This window comes from Pithys albifrons, chromosome 3 (genome assembly GCF_047495875.1).
Source record: "Pithys albifrons albifrons isolate INPA30051 chromosome 3, PitAlb_v1, whole genome shotgun sequence".
Taxonomy (NCBI): domain Eukaryota; kingdom Metazoa; phylum Chordata; class Aves; order Passeriformes; family Thamnophilidae; genus Pithys; species Pithys albifrons.
Window position 1 is genome coordinate 16,989,081 of NC_092460.1, and position 17,654 is coordinate 17,006,734.

The following is a 17,654-nucleotide window of genomic DNA, read 5'->3' on the forward strand; positions in this document are numbered from 1 at the left end:
CATGGATGATTTCTTGTCCTCTTCATCCATCTCCTACATCCCTCAGTTCCAGGCTGCTCTGTAAAGCACTTTCCTGCTTTGCTCCTATGGTTTGTGCAGTAACAGCATTTTTATCCTTTTTTGGTGATTTATGTGACTTCTTCAAGCATTTTTTCCCAGCCAAGCTCAGCACTGTGTCACCTGTAACAACCCAATGCACTGGATTGTGTGAGTTTTCAGTCTTTTCTCTTGCAACTTTGGTTTTTTGGACTGCTCTTTCACCCTTCCTCCTCCTCCCTTGAGAGCTGCTCTTTAGCTCCCCACATTACCACGTTTTGGGGTTGCAGGTGTGACTCTCCTGGCCCAGGTCCTGTTTGCCTTTGCTGTTCAATAGTTTTGCTCCATCCTTTTGGCACAACTGGCAAATGCTCTTCCCTCTGTCCTCCTTTACTGGCTGTGGTACTTGTAGGACTCAAGTCCAGCTTTCTTCTTTTATGAGGACTCCTGTGAGTCTCTCCTCAGTGGAGAACTGGTCTTCCATGTGAAATATGGGAAAAAAATCTAGCACCTTAGCCTGTGTATTTTAGGAAAAGATCTAGCTCAAGGAGATGAACAAAACAGGATGGGTTTTCTTTCTTGGGGAAAAGGGAGGGCTGCCTCTAGTGGCATGCTACTGGTGTGATCCTCCTCTGTGGAATTTTGCTTTTAAAACATTGAAATCTGAATTTTGAGATCACAATTGCTTAGTTGCTTCTGCTGTTCTGGTGGGGTTGGGGTTTTCTTGTTTTGTTTTGGGAATTTTTTTTGCAACTCTTAATATTGTATTTCTTTTTTTTCCCTCCTCATTACTGAGGAGAACATCCAAAAGCAGTTTTCAAGCTGTAGCACTGCACTGAAATTACTCTAATCAGCATTTTTTTGTTTGTTCTGAAACAAACAAAAAAAAGTAAGTCATGTGGGCATTCCAAAATAGGGAGTACAGGAAAGAGAGGGGAGTAAAAGACCTTTTTAAAAAATAAATCAGTCTGAAATTGCCTTTGTTCTCCTCGCCTCCTTGCCTGTGCTGACACAGAAAAAGCATCCGTGGGACTAAACCTGTGATGCTCAGATGCTGAACAGACTCTGTCGTACTGCAGAACAAGTGGCCCAGCTCTTGCTTTCTCTGCCTCTGAGCTGCTGGGCTTCAGCTGCTGTGTGTGTGCTGTAATACCAGACTGTTTTTTAGACTAGCACTTTGTAAGTGGCTGGCTCTGTTGTACAAAGAGGAAAATTAAAGAGTGGTTTGCACTGAAACTGAATTTTGTTGTATTTTCAGCTATCATTGTGTAGCCCAAGACTGCTGGTTGTGGGGATGCCTGGTGCTCCAGGAGTGATCTGGGTTGGGGAAGGGCAAGCCCTTCAGAACCAGTGAGGATTTCGGAGAAAATCAGCTGTTGAGGGCACTGCTCTGCACAGCTCAGAGTTTGTGTTCGCTACAGGGTTGCCTTTTCTTGTCTGCAGTGCTGGGTTGTTGGTATCTGGTGCTCAGCAAAGCCTGTCCTTGCTTTTCTATGGCACTGGGAAGCCTCAGCTATGGCTTCATCATTCCTCTTCTACTGCAGATCCATGGGGGTCCTGGTCTTCCTTCTGTCCATTTTCTCCAGGGGTATTGGGGCTGCTTGTGGCTGTATCACTGAGATAGTCTGGTGAGAAAACAGGCTCTGTCAGGGCCCTGACTCAGCTCCTGCTTTGAAGGGAATGTGCAGTTTCACCCTGAGAAAAAGTGCTAGAAATAGAGGGGGAAAAAACCAGTAACAACCACAGAGTATGTAAGAGCTGCTGTTTAAGAATCATTTACCCAGGTTAGGACTGTTCTCCCTGGAGAAGGAGCTTCTTCAGAATAAGCCAGGAGCAGTTGCTCCCTGTTCTCTACAGTGCAAGATGGTCAGAGGGGCAGCTTTTAACAAGACATTTACTATCCCCACCTGGCCCAGTAAATAACAGAATGGTAAATGCAGGGAACAGCCAGGCACCCTGCTCAGTGACACCCTGCTGGGCATGGCACGCAGCAGGGGCTGAGTGGGCACTCTGAGGTGGGGAATGGATTTGGGAAGGATGAAATCAGTGGGGAAATTGTGTGTTTGCTGCCTCTGCACAGAAATGCCATCTCTGGCTCTCTGCTGCCCAGAGGCCTCTGAGCAGCTGCCTTTCCCAGGAACAAGAGCAGCAAGGAGGGGCAGGGGTTGCCCAGCAGGCTGCCAGGGCAGGAGAGGCAGAGGGGACTGTGCAGTTCCAGGTTGCCCTTGGTGCAGCCTTGGATACCAGAGGACGGTAAGTGAGCTGTCCCATACTTTGCTGTGGGCATGTAGTGAGTATCCCCCCTTGTGCTTGCTTCCTTTTAAAAGCTTCAAATCATGCTTATTGTAACAGAAAAAGAGTATGAAGAGTTAGGGCAAGCACTGCATTCAGCAGCTGAATCTTCATGCTGCTTCTGAAGTAAATACTTTGTTGCTAAGGCAAGTTTGAATTGCTTATGTGATGTCTTAATTGTTCAAAAGCAAAGGATAACTCACTGTACATTTATTTAAAAAGACAAAAAAGAAATATTGGCCTGACTTCTCCTTTTTTACTGTCAGAAACCTTAACTCGAGCAAGCTTGCTCTGTGAACTAGAAGTTTTAGGTCTTTTCTCCACCGTACATTTCTGAGGAAGAGAAACAGAACTCCAGGTAGAAACACACATGGAGCCTCTGGCTCAGTTACAACACCCCTGGTCCTGGGGTTCAAATCAAAGTGAGGGCACTTTGCAGTTCTGAACATGATGTTTTCCTTTTATTCTCAGCCTTGCTAAAATACATTATATAGTTTTAAGTAACATTTCAAATAACTTTCACAAGAAGAGACAAGAGCAGATTCTCAAATTCAGAAGATGGAGGTCTGAAGTTCTTCTTTAAACATGCCTTCAAAGTGGAGGTCTTTTGCCATGAGCTCTTCTTCTACATCTTCTAAGGCCCACTGATGATCTGTCAGTTCTAAGGCTTCCCATTCCGTCTGCATTGGCAGTGAACAGAGGTGGAGAAGGAAAGCAACATGGTATTAGACAAGAACTAGCCAAAGTAGTGCTTACCCTAAAATCTGCAATAAACCCCAAGTTCTACTAAAAACCTGGCAATCCTGTCAACTTGCTGAAATCAGTGTTTTATGCTTAATTATATATTATTTGGTCAACACAAAGTATATCACAGAAATTAGAAATATTATCTACTTTTTGCAAACCCTCTAACCTTCTGGAACAGTCCATGCTTCTAAAATAGCCATTTCCAGAAACACAGCCAGTTCTGTTCTGCAGGGTCAAGTGCTTTGTACTTAATTCCTTAGTTCAGAGACATTTAGTAACAGTTACAGGATAGAAATTTTGCAACTGATCACAGACATGTGCACACAGCCTGCAAAATCACGTTACACAATGCCCAGCAAGAGACTTGTCTGCAATAGGGGCTTTTTTCCTTTGTTCTGCTGGAGCATGTAGAGGGTTCAGGTCCCTACAGGGCTGAACAGCAGAAGTGCTGTGGATAGGTAATATGGGATGGAACCCGAGGGATGTGAGCCAGGGCAGTGCACGGTACTGGCTGGAATTGCACCTCAGTGCTGACAGTCTGTGACAAGAATGGCCACTGCTCCAGCACAGCTGCAAACTGCAGCCTCTCCTGTCCCTGGCTGAGCCTCTGGCTGGGTGGTCTGGGATTTTTTTAAGCAGCACAGACTGAGGACAAGAAGCTGAGAGCAGACCATCCCACCTTCCCAGGCAGCAGGTTGAGTGTGGCTAAACCTCTGCCTCAATACATAGAAACCAGGACTGTCCCTCCATGCGTGAATTTGGGCTGTGAAAGGCAGTCTAACAATCAGTGCCTATGTAAAGTGCTTAAAACTTAAAGAAACAGTCAAATCCTGATGGATTTTCCACTGAGCTGACTTGCTTACTTGATTTTCTAACCCAAGTTCCATCAGGTGCCTGCTGGACTCATGCTCAGCTGCACTATTAACACAACTTTTGGGGAGCCAGCTTCTGCTTTGGAGCTACACCTCAAGGTAAAGGAAAAAACCTTCCTTTGCAAAAGCAGAAAGTGGCCCATGAATTCAGCTTTTGTACTAGGAATGACTGACCTATCTATCAGGTTTACTTCAGGGTATTCAGGCTCTGCCAGACCCAGAGCAACTCCCACAGCCTTCATCAGCTGTCAGCTCTAATTTTAGGAACAGGAATTCAAAGCAATTCCCCTGCTTGACAGAGGGAGAGGATGAGTTACTCACAGCCTGTGGCTCTGCAAGCTCACAGCAAACAGAAATGCAGGCAGGAATACTGTACCTTAAATGCTTTGTTAGTATCTGCTGGCATGGCCATTGCTGCTCCTGTCATTTGTTCTTGCATCACCCTGGACTGATCTGCAGCTACAAATGAGAAAAGAGATTTTTGTGTCATTTAAACAGCATTTTCTGGAGCACAGGAGGCTGGTTTTTGGCCAGTGATGAGAATGCTGCAGAAACACCCAGAATGCAATACTACCTTGCCAGAAAGAGTTCTCGGAAGTCATCTTGTCTCCATCCCCTACATCTTAGCCAGATTTACATAAAATATGCAAAAAAATGAGGAAAGGACAGTCTTCTGCATTCCCAATACATATTTGTCCTGCCCCACATCTAACGTTAAGAAATCTTTGCAGTTTTCCTTAAAATGAATACTTGCTAGGAATAAAAGCAAGTGTGAGAGCAGAACTTCTGCACACACTCCTTTGGTGGGAAGGAAAGCATGGGCTAAACCATGGAAGTTTATGAGCCAATGGCTTGTGTAGAAGATCTGCGTGCTTGCTGCAGGTGGTATCAAACCTGGCCTGGGAGAGTAACCTCACAGAAGTGAGAGGCTTTCAAAGGCCTTCCAGCTGAAAACTTAGAAATTCTTCCCTACCCTCTCTCTGAATACATCCCATGGAAGGAGGAGAAACCACTTCTTTCACAGAAAGGACAGTGTCTTACCATTATCTTGGCCCAGGATGAGAGTATAAATGCTTCTGAGTCCAAACACATTCAAGAAGTACCAGGAAGCAGAGCTCACCCTGAAAAATCAGAACAGGCATGGCTAATGTCAATTCAAAGCTGGCTCATGACCTCAATCCAGCAGCACAGACCACTCAAGGGTTATTAACACATTCAGCATTTTCCAAGTGGGAATTCCCCCTTGCTTGCTGAGGACACAGCCTTACCAGGACGCGTCTAAAGTGAGCAGCTCAATTCCCTGCTGCAACATTGGCTTAAAACGCAGCGTCAGAGGAAACGGGACCTTTGCTGCAGGGTGAGAAAAGAAAACCAGTTTCACAAAGTGACACTGCAGGACTGCAAAGCAAGTTGGTAGTTCTCTTATTACATCTTATCTGGTCTGAATGCAATGTGTACCATAACAAGTGAATTTGTATTTCTGAAAAAGCTGCAGTTGTGTATTCAAATATGAAAAGACTTCTTGAAACTTAGATGATCAAACCCTCACAGGTGTTGCTTCATGACTGTGAAGGCAAATGTCTTTTGTTAAACAGTTATCACATAAACAGTATAGAAAAAAACCCCAGAACTGTGAATTTAAGGAAGTATTTATGTGTACACCCTGCATTACACAGTAACCAATTCCCTGGACAGGTTCAGAGGAAAATCCACTGTATCAATTTGAATTTCAGGCAGTTTTACTAGAATTAAATACTGGTTTTGCAACTACAGTTGTTCTGAGTACACGAGTTATATATTCTCTGTGGCCATGGCCAGTACTCTGAGAACAATTTCCCCTCCGCTGCACCAGGACAAGCAAGTCCATGGAGTGAAGCAGTGCCACAAACCAAATTCATGCTGCAGCAAATCTCTGAAGCAGCCCAGACCCTCAAGATAGTCAGCAGAAACCCAGCCAAACCCACGTTATTCCAGACACTTACTTGTGACAAATCCTGAAAATGTCATGTTGATCCAACCCCCAATAAGGATCATAGGCAGAACATTGGTTACATTCCCTTTCATCATATCTGTCAGCATGGTAGGATCTGCAAATCATAGACTGGATGTGAAATACCAGCATATCACAATAAAGGGAATAAGACATTAGTTATCAGCTACTTTAATTAAGGGGTAGAAAAAAGACAACAAAAAAAACCACCCAGCTAATGTGCTGCTGTGGACACATAAGTTAAATCAGTTCAGAGAAAATCCTGCAGGAGCTGATGCAAAACACTGACAAAAGGACATGAGTGACAGAAGGACGTCCCACTTCTGGCAACACTGAGGTGTTTGTGCTCTTGTGACACTGCAAGCAGCTGGAGGTTGGAGTTAAGCAAAATGAAACGACCTAACATGTTGCTGCTACCCAGGAGAGGGATCTCACTCCTCCCTCCCCAGTACACAGCTGAACAGTCCCACACCCTCCCTCACACTCCCTGAGCTCTCTGCAAAGCTGGTTCACCTTCCTCCCTTGGCAGGAAGGGTCAGCTTTTCTGCCTGACTGCAGTTGTGGAACCTTAAACCTTAACATACCTGTCATTGGTGAAGGAGGCACTACCTTTCTTTTCGTTTTCTTAAAAAATCCATCCTCTGGGTTATTAAAAAAATATTTCCGGGACAGGAAAGACTAAAAACAGAAAGAGCCACCATAAGAAATGAAAGGACAGAAGTGTTATTTCTTGCTCAGACATGCAGACACCTTATGAGCTCTTTCATAGCACATCCTTCTTTCCTATAGAGACACTTCACTGCCCATGTGCTCTAAAGCTCCTCGCTCTTCTCTGCATCCAGCCTATCAGCTTTTTAACATTCTTAACTCTAAGAAAGCTCTGAAGAACAGCCCACGTTAATGAAAGAGCTTTTAGTGCTTTGTGCAAATTCTTTGTGCTGGTTCAGCCCCAGTACGGGTACATGGGATATGTTCATCCCCCCCAGCTGACCTCTGGATTTCACAAAATAAGTATCTGCCAGCACCAGAGCCAGCACCAGCCATGTACTTTCAGTTCAGCAAACATTTCAGCCGACATTGTATGACCACCTCGTTATCCCAAGCTTATATTACACCTCTCTGTGCTTGCCAGAGACACTAAACGCGATGGTTTGGGGGCAGACTTCATTTCGGCATGCAGGTGACACCGAGCAGTGGCAGCGGACATTGCTGTCAGGGGAACGACACGAACAGCGGCTCCTGTGCCCAGGATTTCCGGGAATCTGGCCCGGGCCAGGCCAGCCCCGGCAGTGTCTGGTCTGTCACGGCCCCCGAAGCTGCTTCGGCTCTGCTCCTTCCCAGCCGCCCTCCCCGCGCAGCCCCGTACCTGCTTTGGAATGTATTTCCCGTTTTCCCGAAGGACTCTGCTCCGGATCAGGACTTGGCTGGAAGAGAGACAGGCGGCGTTAGCGGCGCGGGCCGCGGGGCGGCGGGGCGGGCGCGGGGAGGGGCCCTGACCTGTCGGACACCTGCTCCTGCGTGAGGCGCTTGTCGCTCTGCAGCAGGATGGACACGTAGTGCCGGATCATGCCCACGAAGAAGGTGATGAAGACGATGGGCAGCACCACCCATAGCCGGATGTTGGAGTCCAGCAGCAGCTCGGGCTCGCTCATCGCGGCGCTGCCGCCCCGGGCCCGGCCCCGGCCCCGGCCCCGCCGCCGCTTCCGGGCCCGGCCCTTCCGCCGCCGGAACCAGAAGGGGCGGGAAAGGGCGGGCCTGAAAGGGCGGGAAGGGGCGCGCGGGAAACTCGAGCGGCGGGAACGGCGTGAGGGGCCCTCGGAGCGCCCCGACCGCCCGCAGGTGAGAGAGGTGTGAGCTTAGGTGAGGCGAAGCGAGGAGAAGTGAAATTAAATAAAATGAAATAAAATGAAATGACGTGGCTGTGGCCGGCACTGCCGAGCCTCGGGGAGCGGGTGCGATGGAGGCGGTCCTGCCGGCAGTGCGGCTGTGCGGGCAGAGCTCCGGAACGGGAGCACAGGGTTGACAGGGTTGGAAGGGCCCTCTGGAAATCACCATCCCACCTGCCAAGGCAGGAGCACCTGGAGTAGGTGACACAGTGGCGCCTCCGGGTGGGTTGGAATGTCTCCGGACAGGGAGACTCCTCACCCGCCCCGGGCAGCCGCTCCCGGGCTTTGCCACCCTGGGGTAAAGAAGTTCTGCCTCATCTGGAGATGAAACTGCTTTTTAGTTTATAGCCATTGCTCCTTGTCCTGTCGCTGGGCATCACTGAAAAGCACCTGCCACCATCCTCTTGGCATCCACCTCTATATGCCTAAAACAGCTGCCAAAGGCTCGTTGCACTTTTGGTTTCTAATTGTTCCATTTCCATGCTGATATTTTATGTAATTCCTTTTACTGGCCTCTGCCAGTAAAATTTGAAAATTTGCCAGTTGAAATTTAGTGTGAGGTGATCACACATCCTTTTAAAATTATCTTTAGATTTTAACGGTGATTCGCGGTTTATTTTTAATTTTTGATCACTGCCACCCCCCAGAAGAGGATGGGTTTGTGGAGGTTTGTGGAGGTTTGTGCTGACAGAACTCATTTGTGGTGGTACCGAGCTGGGAACATGGACAGGGCCAGTTAACAAACACGGTTGGGCTTTCAAGAGTTTAGATTATTGTGTACAATCTGGGACCTCATAGTTGCTCACTTGCCATTTAATTTGCTTGTTGTCTGAATGGAAGGCCAAGCCCTGTTTTATGAGGAACTGAATTTTAGGAAAAAAAGTGGTGTATTGCACTATTTAAATGTGACAAGCTCTAAAATTCCAACCTGTAGAGCAGAAAAATGTGTGTGGTTACCCAGGCAATCTGTCTTTTTTTGAACACTTTCAATTTCTGGACCGTTCCCTTTTGCTCTTCACTAATTCATCCTTGATTTGCTTAAAAAAACATGAACTAACACTAGTCCCTTTCCTACATTTTTACAGGCAACAAGATAGGTTTTGTTACAATGGTTTCAAAAAGGAAATTGTCCAAAGGTGATGCTTCTGGAGAGAGCTGCAAGACAGATTTGCCAAGTAGGTGCTCAGGTAATCTTACAAGGGTGGAGACCCCTTAGTAGAGGCAGCAGCTCCCAGACTGTTTTGGTAATGCTGATTGTTAATGACACTCTTGATTTTTTAATATATGTGATGTGGCGTGTCTTGTTTTCGCAGAAACAAAGAAGTCACGGATTTCTGATAAGGAAAATGGCCATTGTGGAGTGGAGAATGAGGGAGTCTTTGAAGAGCTCCTTAGAAGATCAGGAATTGTGCTAAAAGTTGGGGAGGGACAGAACGAAATAGGTAAGAGTTTAACACTTGCTCTTTCTGCTTGTAGCTGAAAACCTACAAAGGTGTCTGGTATAAAGTAAAAATGTGATTTACTTGCAGAGTAAAAATGCTTGAACCAGCGTGTTCCAAAATTCAAGCAATCCTTCACCTGACCTCTTATTTGTTATGTACCTCTTGTTCCTGCTGAATTAAGTGCATAACATAACTTCATTTTATCAGGTTTTTGGGTGTATACTTGCTAAGTCTAGAGATTTCTGAGAGGTTACTGGAGATATATGGAAAAAGATTAGACTGCATCTGTGATTATAGCATTGAATGACAGGGACAGGAACTCTGAAATGGGAAAAGAAACATATCATTGTTGCCTTTGGGCTCAGACAAGGCCTTCAGGAATTCTTGTATTAATCCTTTTCAATGCTATCAGGAACTTCCAGCCCTGACTGGAGAAAGCACAAGTGGTGATTCCACTTCTGGACTTCTTAGTAGAGGAAATGCAGAAGTGTTGGTGAATGGGCTTGAGGTCTTGTACTTGATGTTGCTGTTGTTGTCATGTATGCATAAAATGCATCTGGCTGTTTATTTTCTTTTTAAACTTTCTCCATAGCTGTTGATCAAATAACTTTCCAGAAGAAGCTCTGCCTGGCCCTGGAGAAGCATCCTACTTACCCAAGTGTGAGTAACTTTAAAACTCTTTGCTGAGTAGCAAAAAATGCACATGCAGCTGCCTGTCCATACAAAAGTGTGCAACGTGGTAGTTCATCTTGGATTTCTGTGGTCCAGATTTTCTAGTTCTCTCAATGTTGCCCAGTGGGTGGGAAGTGGCAGCATTAAAACTTCCATGTTGTGATGCTCTCCAGTCAGCAAGCCCAGTGTGTAAGTCTGGGGGCCAGTGATTTGACTGAATGTTTTTTGGGTGCAGGTCTTGTCACATTAAATGTTGCTGTCTCAGCTTAACAGGAAGAAAGACAAAGCCTTTTTAAATCACAGTAAAACGTGAGACACTTGCTTTAGAGTTTGTTTGCAGAACAATCAGTGTTTGCTTTTGGAAATTGTCTAGACTAGATTTTGTTTATTAGCCATCATTCCTTCCATCACAGTTTCTATCTGTCTGCAGTTCCCTGGCTTACCTTTTCCCTGTACTCATTATCTGCTTGCAAAATGCATTCTAAAGGACAGCAGCTGACCGGGGGATCTCTTCAACATGGGTGACTTCTCTGTGCTTTGCAGGTTGTGAAGCAGTTTATCAGTGGCTTGGAATCTCACATCAAGGACAGGAACCAGTTCAAGAACTGTCTCTTGCCGTGCACTCCCATGCGGACTGAGGGGTCAAGGTAGAGAAAATGTATTTTGCCTTCCTCTTTAGTCAGAACTGAAATGTTAAATGTCCGGGTAAATGCTCTAGACAAATGTCCTGTCACATTGAGCAGAGTGGAGGGAAAGGCCAGAGCTCCAGCTCATACACAGCAGGAGTGGTTGGTGAAGTACATGGCTGTTTGATAGCAGTGAACTTAAAGTGGCAAGTCATGGAATTCACTGTGTGCCTGTGGCACATGTTGGGCTCCACGGCATTTTATGGCAAGAACCACATACTGGAGGAAAAAAAATTACAGGGCTGGTGAAGGTCACTTCCTTTTTGAGAATTTTTTTCCTGAAGATAGAACCTAACTAGAGATTTCTGTGTTTCCAGCTCACACTAGTCTTGTAGAGAGCTGGTTCAGAGCTGAACTGCAGTTTTAAATCTGTGGTTGCCATATGTTACTGTAAGTCATCATATGTAGTTTTAAAAAAACAGTAATGGAAAGAGTTATAGCCTGTTCTCCTAATGTGTTTTTGTTACAACTATGGTGGAATCTTTCATCTTGCAGGAATCTGGTGCACTCATATTGTGAAAGCCTCATTAAACTGCTTCTTGGAATTAAGATCTTACAGGTATGGCCACCTTAGTTTGCTCTTTGCAATGGTGTTGACTGTAGGGATCCTTTTGCTCACCAAGGCATGGGAAACCTGAGATCAGCTGTGGATTTCAGTCCTCTTATAATTCCAATGTTTTAAAAGTTTTTTTCTTAAATACAGTTTTAGAATTGCATCTGGGCCAGGATTAAAGGGGCAAAGAATTAGAGCTGCAAAGGGAGTGTCAAAAGCATGTGGGCATTGTTTTCAAACTTATCTAAAGTTAATGCTTTAGTTTCCTGTGTGGTGAAAAGCAATTCAGCTGGTCCTGAGAAAGAGAGGCTTGTTTGGCCCAGACATCCTGCCTGTATGCTCTGATTCTGTTGGATTATGTGGATAGTTTATACCACTCTTGGCATTGGTGGTTTTCACTTTTCAGGCTTTGTGCCTTTTTTCTGGCATTAGGCAAGAGATTTTCTTATACAGGAAATACTTTTATTGGTATTTTTGAGTATTTTATTCTGTGTATAGTCCATCTTTTGTGAAATGTCAATTGTGGTGTCAGTGACACAGTACAACCAGTAAATCATCCTAACACTGTCTTTTTGCCTTTCTTCTAGCCTGCTGTCATAGCACTGTTGTTAGAAAAGATCCCTGAATTTTTTTTTGACGTGTGAGTATAAATTGCCTTCTCTCTGCCCTGAAATTAAATTTCTTTTGGACAATCACCAACCATTTGACTTTGACTGTTACTTCAAATTTACCTGAATGACTGCACCATGACTCTACATCTGTGGGTGCATAAAGAAGACAAATTTCCAGAAACTGAAATGCAGATATAGCTTGTGATTTATTGTCCTTTTCGTAGTTACTGACATAAAGCTTGGGAATTATTTCATCAGAGGGACTACAGAGTGTCTCATTATTTAGAAAACAGATGAAAGTGGCTGGCAGAGTTTGAGGAGCCTGTGAGATGCAAACAGAACTCCTTTTAAAAATGCAGATTGTATTCAGACAAGGGAAACTGAAAGAGCATCTGTTGTTTTTTGAACATAGGATATTATAGCAGAGTGAGGGATCTTGAGGTGCAAAAAAGGCAAGGCTTGAACATGAAGCTCTTCTCCCATTGTCCTGGGTGTTCACTATGGAGTTAGTGGGGCAGGTCAAGGGGCAGAAAGAACTTAAGACTGTTCTTGACACAGTATTTTGTCCAGTGCTGAGTGTCAACCAGGATAAGCTGCCCAGAGGTGGAGTCCAAGAAATTGTCTCATACTGAAATCTTGCTTTGGGAAGGTCTAACACAGACAGTCACAAGGACTGAACTGTTTTCACCTAAGAATTCTAAAGGCTCTTGGATGTAAGTGATAAGCTGTTAATTGTGCTGCAAACCCTTTGAGAATTCTTAAAAATGGGCTTTGTTACACTTCTTCCCTATCAAACTTGTAAGAGGAGTGAAATTTTTTCTAGGTATTAATGACCAGTTAAAAATGGGGTTACTTGATCTTGCTGACCAGCAGCTGAGCTTTTGAGTCTGTGGGTTTGATTATCTGTGTGTCATTTTCTGCTCTTTTAGTGTGGGCACCTTTGGAACAAATTTTCCCCGGCTCATTGTCAATCAGTTTAAGTGGCTTGACAGACTTCTTGACAGCCAGGTGGGTACCAATGCTGCAATCACATGTGTACTTTCTCCAAACAACTTCTGGAATGCCTGTGAGGTGGGATTAGATCAATTATTATGCTGTGAGAAATGGTGTTTTCATATTCATGTGATGAAGCAGAGATTTAATTTTTTTCTGTTTTGATATGATTGCCTTTGTCACTTCTGAATGTTCCCTTTTACTATTTTTCTTCTTTCTTTGCTGTAAGTCTTTTACATAGATTTGTATCTGTGTATATATATTCACCCAGGTTACCCTGTTTTAAAGCTGTTGCTGGCAGGAAGTTACAATCTCTTCCTGTTTAATTTTAACAAGATACTGGATGCTTGCAAATATTTGAGGGTGATTCCCTTCTTTCCCTAAGTCAGTCAGTCTCTATAGGTTACTTTATACTGGAGGGCTGTTACTAGAGAGTCACAGAATTTAGTGAATGAGGAAATCATAATAAACACTGGGAAGTTTGCTGTTGTGTTTCCCAGTCTCCCTTGCTCACCAACATCATTATATTAGTCTGTGCAGGGCTTCATGACTTCAGCAGGATGATGAGTTAAGGGACAGTGCACATAAATCCAGACAGATGTTGTGAGGAACTTTACATGCAGAATATTGTTGTAGTGCTGATGAACTGCTGGCTTATGGTGAGATCTGTGCATTTCACCAGTGCTCTTGTCTGCAGGATCTCATCAAGAAGTTGATGCAGATGGTCAGTGTCTCTCCAGTACCAATCCAGCATGATATTATCACCAGTTTACCTGAGATCCTTGAGGATTCCCAGCAAAGTGAGGTTGCCAGAGAGCTCAGGTACAGATGATTTGGCTGGGTTTGCTTTTTCCCCTGGCACTTGGCAGAAAAGGACAAGGTTTGTTAACTCAGGTTTCTCTGGGGCTAGCTGAAGTATTATGACAGTGGTCTGTTCCTGTTAAAATACATGTTAATCTGGGGACACCTTGCACTGGCTTGGGACATTTCATTTGTGCTGTTTTGCTCCTAAAGAGACCATAGGTAATCCAGCAAAAGACAATGCATTTAGAGAATGCTCCAAAACTACTTCTATCTAAATGATTGTTAAACTCTTGACAACCTGGATACCGCACAGATAGAATCCAGTTAAGTTCTCACTGCTTTTGCTGGATCAGTCTGTGGTCAGTCACTTGGATATTACTATAAACAATTCCTGATTTGTCTTGGATTCTGCTATAGTAAGGATGAACATTGATTTTTTTAATTAAAAACCTGCCAAAAAGCACAACACAATGAATGTGTGCATGAAGCAGAACTTTCTGGTTATTTTATGTATTTTTCTCAAGCATATTTAATGACCAAAAGAACAGGGGGACCTAATGCCAGTAGTTATTCTTCCAGGGACCACTGCCTTAAGCCAGCCCTTACATCTGTCTTTTTAGTAGTGTATTTGTTTTACACAATTATTTTAGTCATCTTAGTGTTTCTAATTCTTATTATTACATAGATCACTTACATTTATGCTGCTGTTTATTATACTTTCAAACCTGTGATAATTATTTCAGATTACTACTGCAAGCAGTGCATCCTGTTCCTTGTACCCTCTCAAAAGTAGTTGTTACCATTCTCAGTTTGCTGCCTCAGCTTCTGGAAAAAAAGCTCCACACATTTTTTTTAATGGAAATTAAATTCAAACTTCTGTTTTCTCTACTGGTATTTTTTTAAAGCTGAGAATCTAAACAGTATCAGCAAGGGATATTTATTTCCATATTCTTAGTAGTCTCTACCAGTTTCTGTTGTGGAAAAGTACTCACTGCTTGTTGTGATGAATTAGGGAGGATAAACAGAGTTACCAAGAAGCTGAAAATGATGTGTTTTTCAACTAACACAATTTGAGTAGAATTTCTTGCTAGAAAATGTTTATAAGAAACTGAGATGTCAGCCAAGAATGATTAGATGAATTTTGGGAAAGGAAAGTCCTCGAGGCAGTTAAACACAGCTGCAGTCCCTACAGGAGGAGTATTAATTTAGGGAACAAGTTTTCCATAATGCCAGTGGTGTATGTTGTCAGTTTCAGAGATTTTTGTTTTGCAGTGACCACGAAAACTACTGGATTCATACAATATATGAAAGATCTGTCCTTGACTTTGTTAAGAGGACAATTTGTTTTCTTTTCCTTGTGTATCAGCTGCTTACTAAAGCAGGGCAGGCGGCTGACAGTTCCAGTCCTGGATGCCCTTTCTCGTCTGGATCTTGATGCAGGACTTGTGGCTGAGGTGAGAGCATTTCCTGAGCAGTCCAGCAGAGCCCAGGCCCTGCTTACAAACACAAGAGCTGGAACTGTTCAGTCATTCAAAGTATTTTGCTAAATCTGACTCCTGTGGGCCTTCAGAAGTCCCAAGCTCCTGAAGCTGGGAAGAGTTCAGAAGGCAAGACTGGGTTTGGAAACATGGATGAGGGGTTCAGTGAGGAGCAGAGAGAAGTTTTCTGCCTGTTACAGTATGCATTTAGAAATTTCAAACACAACTGTTTTAGCAAATGCAAAAGCTGCAGTAAATTTTTATTGCCTGTCTTAAACCTGCTTATTATCAGTGTTTCATGTTTTTGAAGTACAGTGACCAGACTAGAATGTTATAGTCTAAGTAAAGGCAGATTGGTGATTAAATAATTAAATAAGTATTCTCTGCAGAATGCTGATGAAGCAGAAGAGATGATGATGTGCCTTGTGTCTTTTGGACATGCTGCATTGCTTCACTTCTTGGAGTTGGACTTCTTATGAATAAAATAAAACTGGTTCATTTGAGTGCATTAATTAGTGTTTTACATAGTCCCAGAAGGCAGGTGCTGCATAACAGGCTACTCGTCTTCCATGCTTTTCCCTTTTGAAAGCCAGTTAAAAAATTATGGAGCCAAACTCTTGGCCATGCCAAGTGAAGTGATTAGAGACAACAGCCATAAATGACAGCCTGGAGGGTTCAGGATGGACATTTGGCAAAACGAGTCAGGATCTGCAGCACTGACAGAAATGATCAGAGAGGTGGCAGGGCCTGGGGGTCTCCTCCATCCTTGGACATCTTCAAGACTTGGCTGGACTATAAATCTCTGAAGATTCCTTCCCACTGACATAACTATGTTTCTGGGAGCTGTAGTCTTCCAGCTGATGGAGTGTCACTCTCTCCTCAGGTGCGACAGTCTGCCATGACCATTGTGCCTTCTGTAAAACTGGAAGATTTGCCTGTAGTAGTAAAATTCATCCTCCAAAATGTCAAGGCAGCAGATGCAGTAGAGGTACAGTATTTTTGTCTTACTTAAGGCCAGTGCGTGTTTTGATGAAGTTACTTCACACCCAGACCTGCGTGTTTTCATGTTTTCAAGTACAATTGTAATACTGCCAAGAATCAAAGCCAGCCTTGCTGATATTGATTATGGGTCTTTTTCATACATTGAGGAAGCCTCAGCCTAAGCCAGATGAGGTTTGTGATCTGCCCAAACCTTTCAGGAGCATCCCTATGAAAACAGTGTGCCTGTGACATGCAAGCCAGTCTGTGTTGACACACTGCAATCTGACAGCAGTCAGGTTGGCAAACTTGCCTGCCCAGAATTCCAGTGGCTGTCAAATATCTTGCCCAGCTGCTAAACAGGATTAAAAGAGTTCACAGCAGCATACAGAAAATACAGGTGGGAATTTCATAGAGTAACTCCTAAAAAATAATTTCCTGCTTTTCTGCATGCATCTGCAACATCATGACATGATGGGTGAAGAGCAAATTTTTGCTGATGCATTTCATTAAAAAAAACCCTTGTGCACAGTTAAATACTTCTGAATCTGTACAAATACATGAGTTTTTGATTTGTAATTTTAGGATTATTCTGGGAAATTATGTTTTCTTTTCCTCAGCTTTTTCTGTTCCTCCCTTGTATGACACAGGGATTTGTGCATGGATTTTGTACTTTACAGGTGATTTCTGATCTTCGTAAGAACTTGGATCTGTCATCGTGTGTTCTGCCCCTGCAGCTCCTCAATTCTCAGAAGAAGACTAAAAGCCAAGTCCAGGCCAGGTATTTGAATAGGTTTACATGGTTCTCCAAGGGTAAGCTGGAACAAGAGGACTTCAGCTCTTCCTTTTCTGGTGTCTCTGGCACAATTGGCCACATAGATGGGCATAATTTGTCCTGTGTAAAGGCACTGACACCTTTATTGCTTCCTGCTTGGTACTAATACAACATTTGTCCGTCCTTGCCCAGCAGCTTCCCCTGCCATGGATGTGGTTCCCTTTGAGCTGTTGCATCCATGTCTGTGTGGGGATTAGCAACTTCATTTATAATAATGTTGCTGCCAGTTCATCTGTTTGAAGTTCCCTCCAGTATGTTTGCAGATGATTTTGTGACCTCTGCTTCCACCCTTTTGTGAATCTCCCTGTCCCTGCCAGAGCATTCCCTCTGGAGAGTGGCTGCTTCAAGTAACTGCTGTGACTGCTGTGCTGCCTCCTTCCTTTTACTGCAGTATTTGGAGAGACCGTCTCCTTTCTGATCATTTACAGTTCCTCCCTCAGCCAAGTAACCACCAGCCAGAATTGTGTGAAGCTACTTTTTGATGTGATCAAATTAGCTGTGAGATTTCAGAAAGATGTCTCTGAAGCATGGATTAAGGTAAAACACATGGTTCACTCCTTGTTTCCTTATTTGTTTGGTCTGCTAGGTTGAGCCTGAGCCCTTTCTTGTTATCAAATGTGATATTAAAAGACAAATGTTAGCCCTTCATTTTACTGATAGATTTCATTCTGTTCCCAATTAGCAGTGACCTTTCAGGAGTCTTGCTTTCTTTCTCAGTTACCAATTTCTGTGTTTGCAAGAGGACTGGGGGGCTTCTCTGTACAAACTCTTGAAGTGCA

At 43.9% G+C, this 17,654-nt stretch overlaps 2 protein-coding genes across 5 annotated transcripts in view; one reads left to right on the top strand and one right to left on the bottom strand.

The window, feature by feature from the left end:
- Window positions 1–2,767: 2,767 nt before the first annotated feature.
- EMC3 (ER membrane protein complex subunit 3) lies at window positions 2,768–7,656 on the bottom strand. Its single transcript, XM_071550744.1, has 8 exons — window positions 7,435–7,656; window positions 7,304–7,361; window positions 6,522–6,615; window positions 5,930–6,034; window positions 5,216–5,297; window positions 4,989–5,068; window positions 4,324–4,406; window positions 2,768–3,008 (listed from the first exon to the last, which is right to left on the bottom strand). Exons 1-8 carry the CDS (start codon window positions 7,587–7,589, stop codon window positions 2,880–2,882), a joined length of 786 nt encoding a protein of 261 aa, XP_071406845.1. The 5' UTR covers window positions 7,590–7,656; the 3' UTR covers window positions 2,768–2,879.
- Window positions 7,657–7,694: 38 nt separating this feature from the next.
- FANCD2 (FA complementation group D2) overlaps window positions 7,695–17,654 on the top strand; it is a 36,604-nt gene continuing 26,644 nt past the window's right edge. The window contains exons 1-13 of one of the 4 annotated variants that reach the window (XM_071550745.1): window positions 7,695–7,776; window positions 8,909–9,010; window positions 9,137–9,265; window positions 9,858–9,925; window positions 10,481–10,584; window positions 11,119–11,182; window positions 11,764–11,816; window positions 12,717–12,795; window positions 13,478–13,602; window positions 14,951–15,038; window positions 15,946–16,050; window positions 16,721–16,821; window positions 17,304–17,412. In XM_071550745.1, coding sequence (XP_071406846.1) covers window positions 8,932–9,010; window positions 9,137–9,265; window positions 9,858–9,925; window positions 10,481–10,584; window positions 11,119–11,182; window positions 11,764–11,816; window positions 12,717–12,795; window positions 13,478–13,602; window positions 14,951–15,038; window positions 15,946–16,050; window positions 16,721–16,821; window positions 17,304–17,412 — 1,104 coding nt within the window. In that variant the 5' untranslated portion in view covers window positions 7,695–7,776; window positions 8,909–8,931. Of the gene's footprint in view, window positions 7,798–8,908; window positions 9,011–9,136; window positions 9,266–9,857; window positions 9,926–10,480; window positions 10,585–11,118; window positions 11,183–11,763; window positions 11,817–12,716; window positions 12,796–13,477; window positions 13,603–14,950; window positions 15,039–15,945; window positions 16,051–16,720; window positions 16,822–17,303; window positions 17,413–17,654 lie in introns of all 4 variants that reach the window. The other 3 variants (XM_071550748.1, XM_071550746.1, XM_071550747.1) reach the window with 3 other exon arrangements.

Bases quoted from the DNA above. Each gene is read 5' to 3' on its own strand.
- EMC3 (XM_071550744.1), bottom strand. From the start codon at position 7,589: ATGAGCGAGCCCGAGCTGCTGCTGGACTCCAACATCCGGCTATGGGTG. The intron at 5,298-5,929 runs GTAAGTGTCTGG...CTCACCCTGCAG, and splicing joins ATTTTCAGGATTTGTCACAA to CAAAGGTCCCGTTTCCTCTG. The intron at 5,069-5,215 runs GTAAGGCTGTGT...CTGATTTTTCAG, and splicing joins CTCACTTTAGACGCGTCCTG to GGTGAGCTCTGCTTCCTGGT.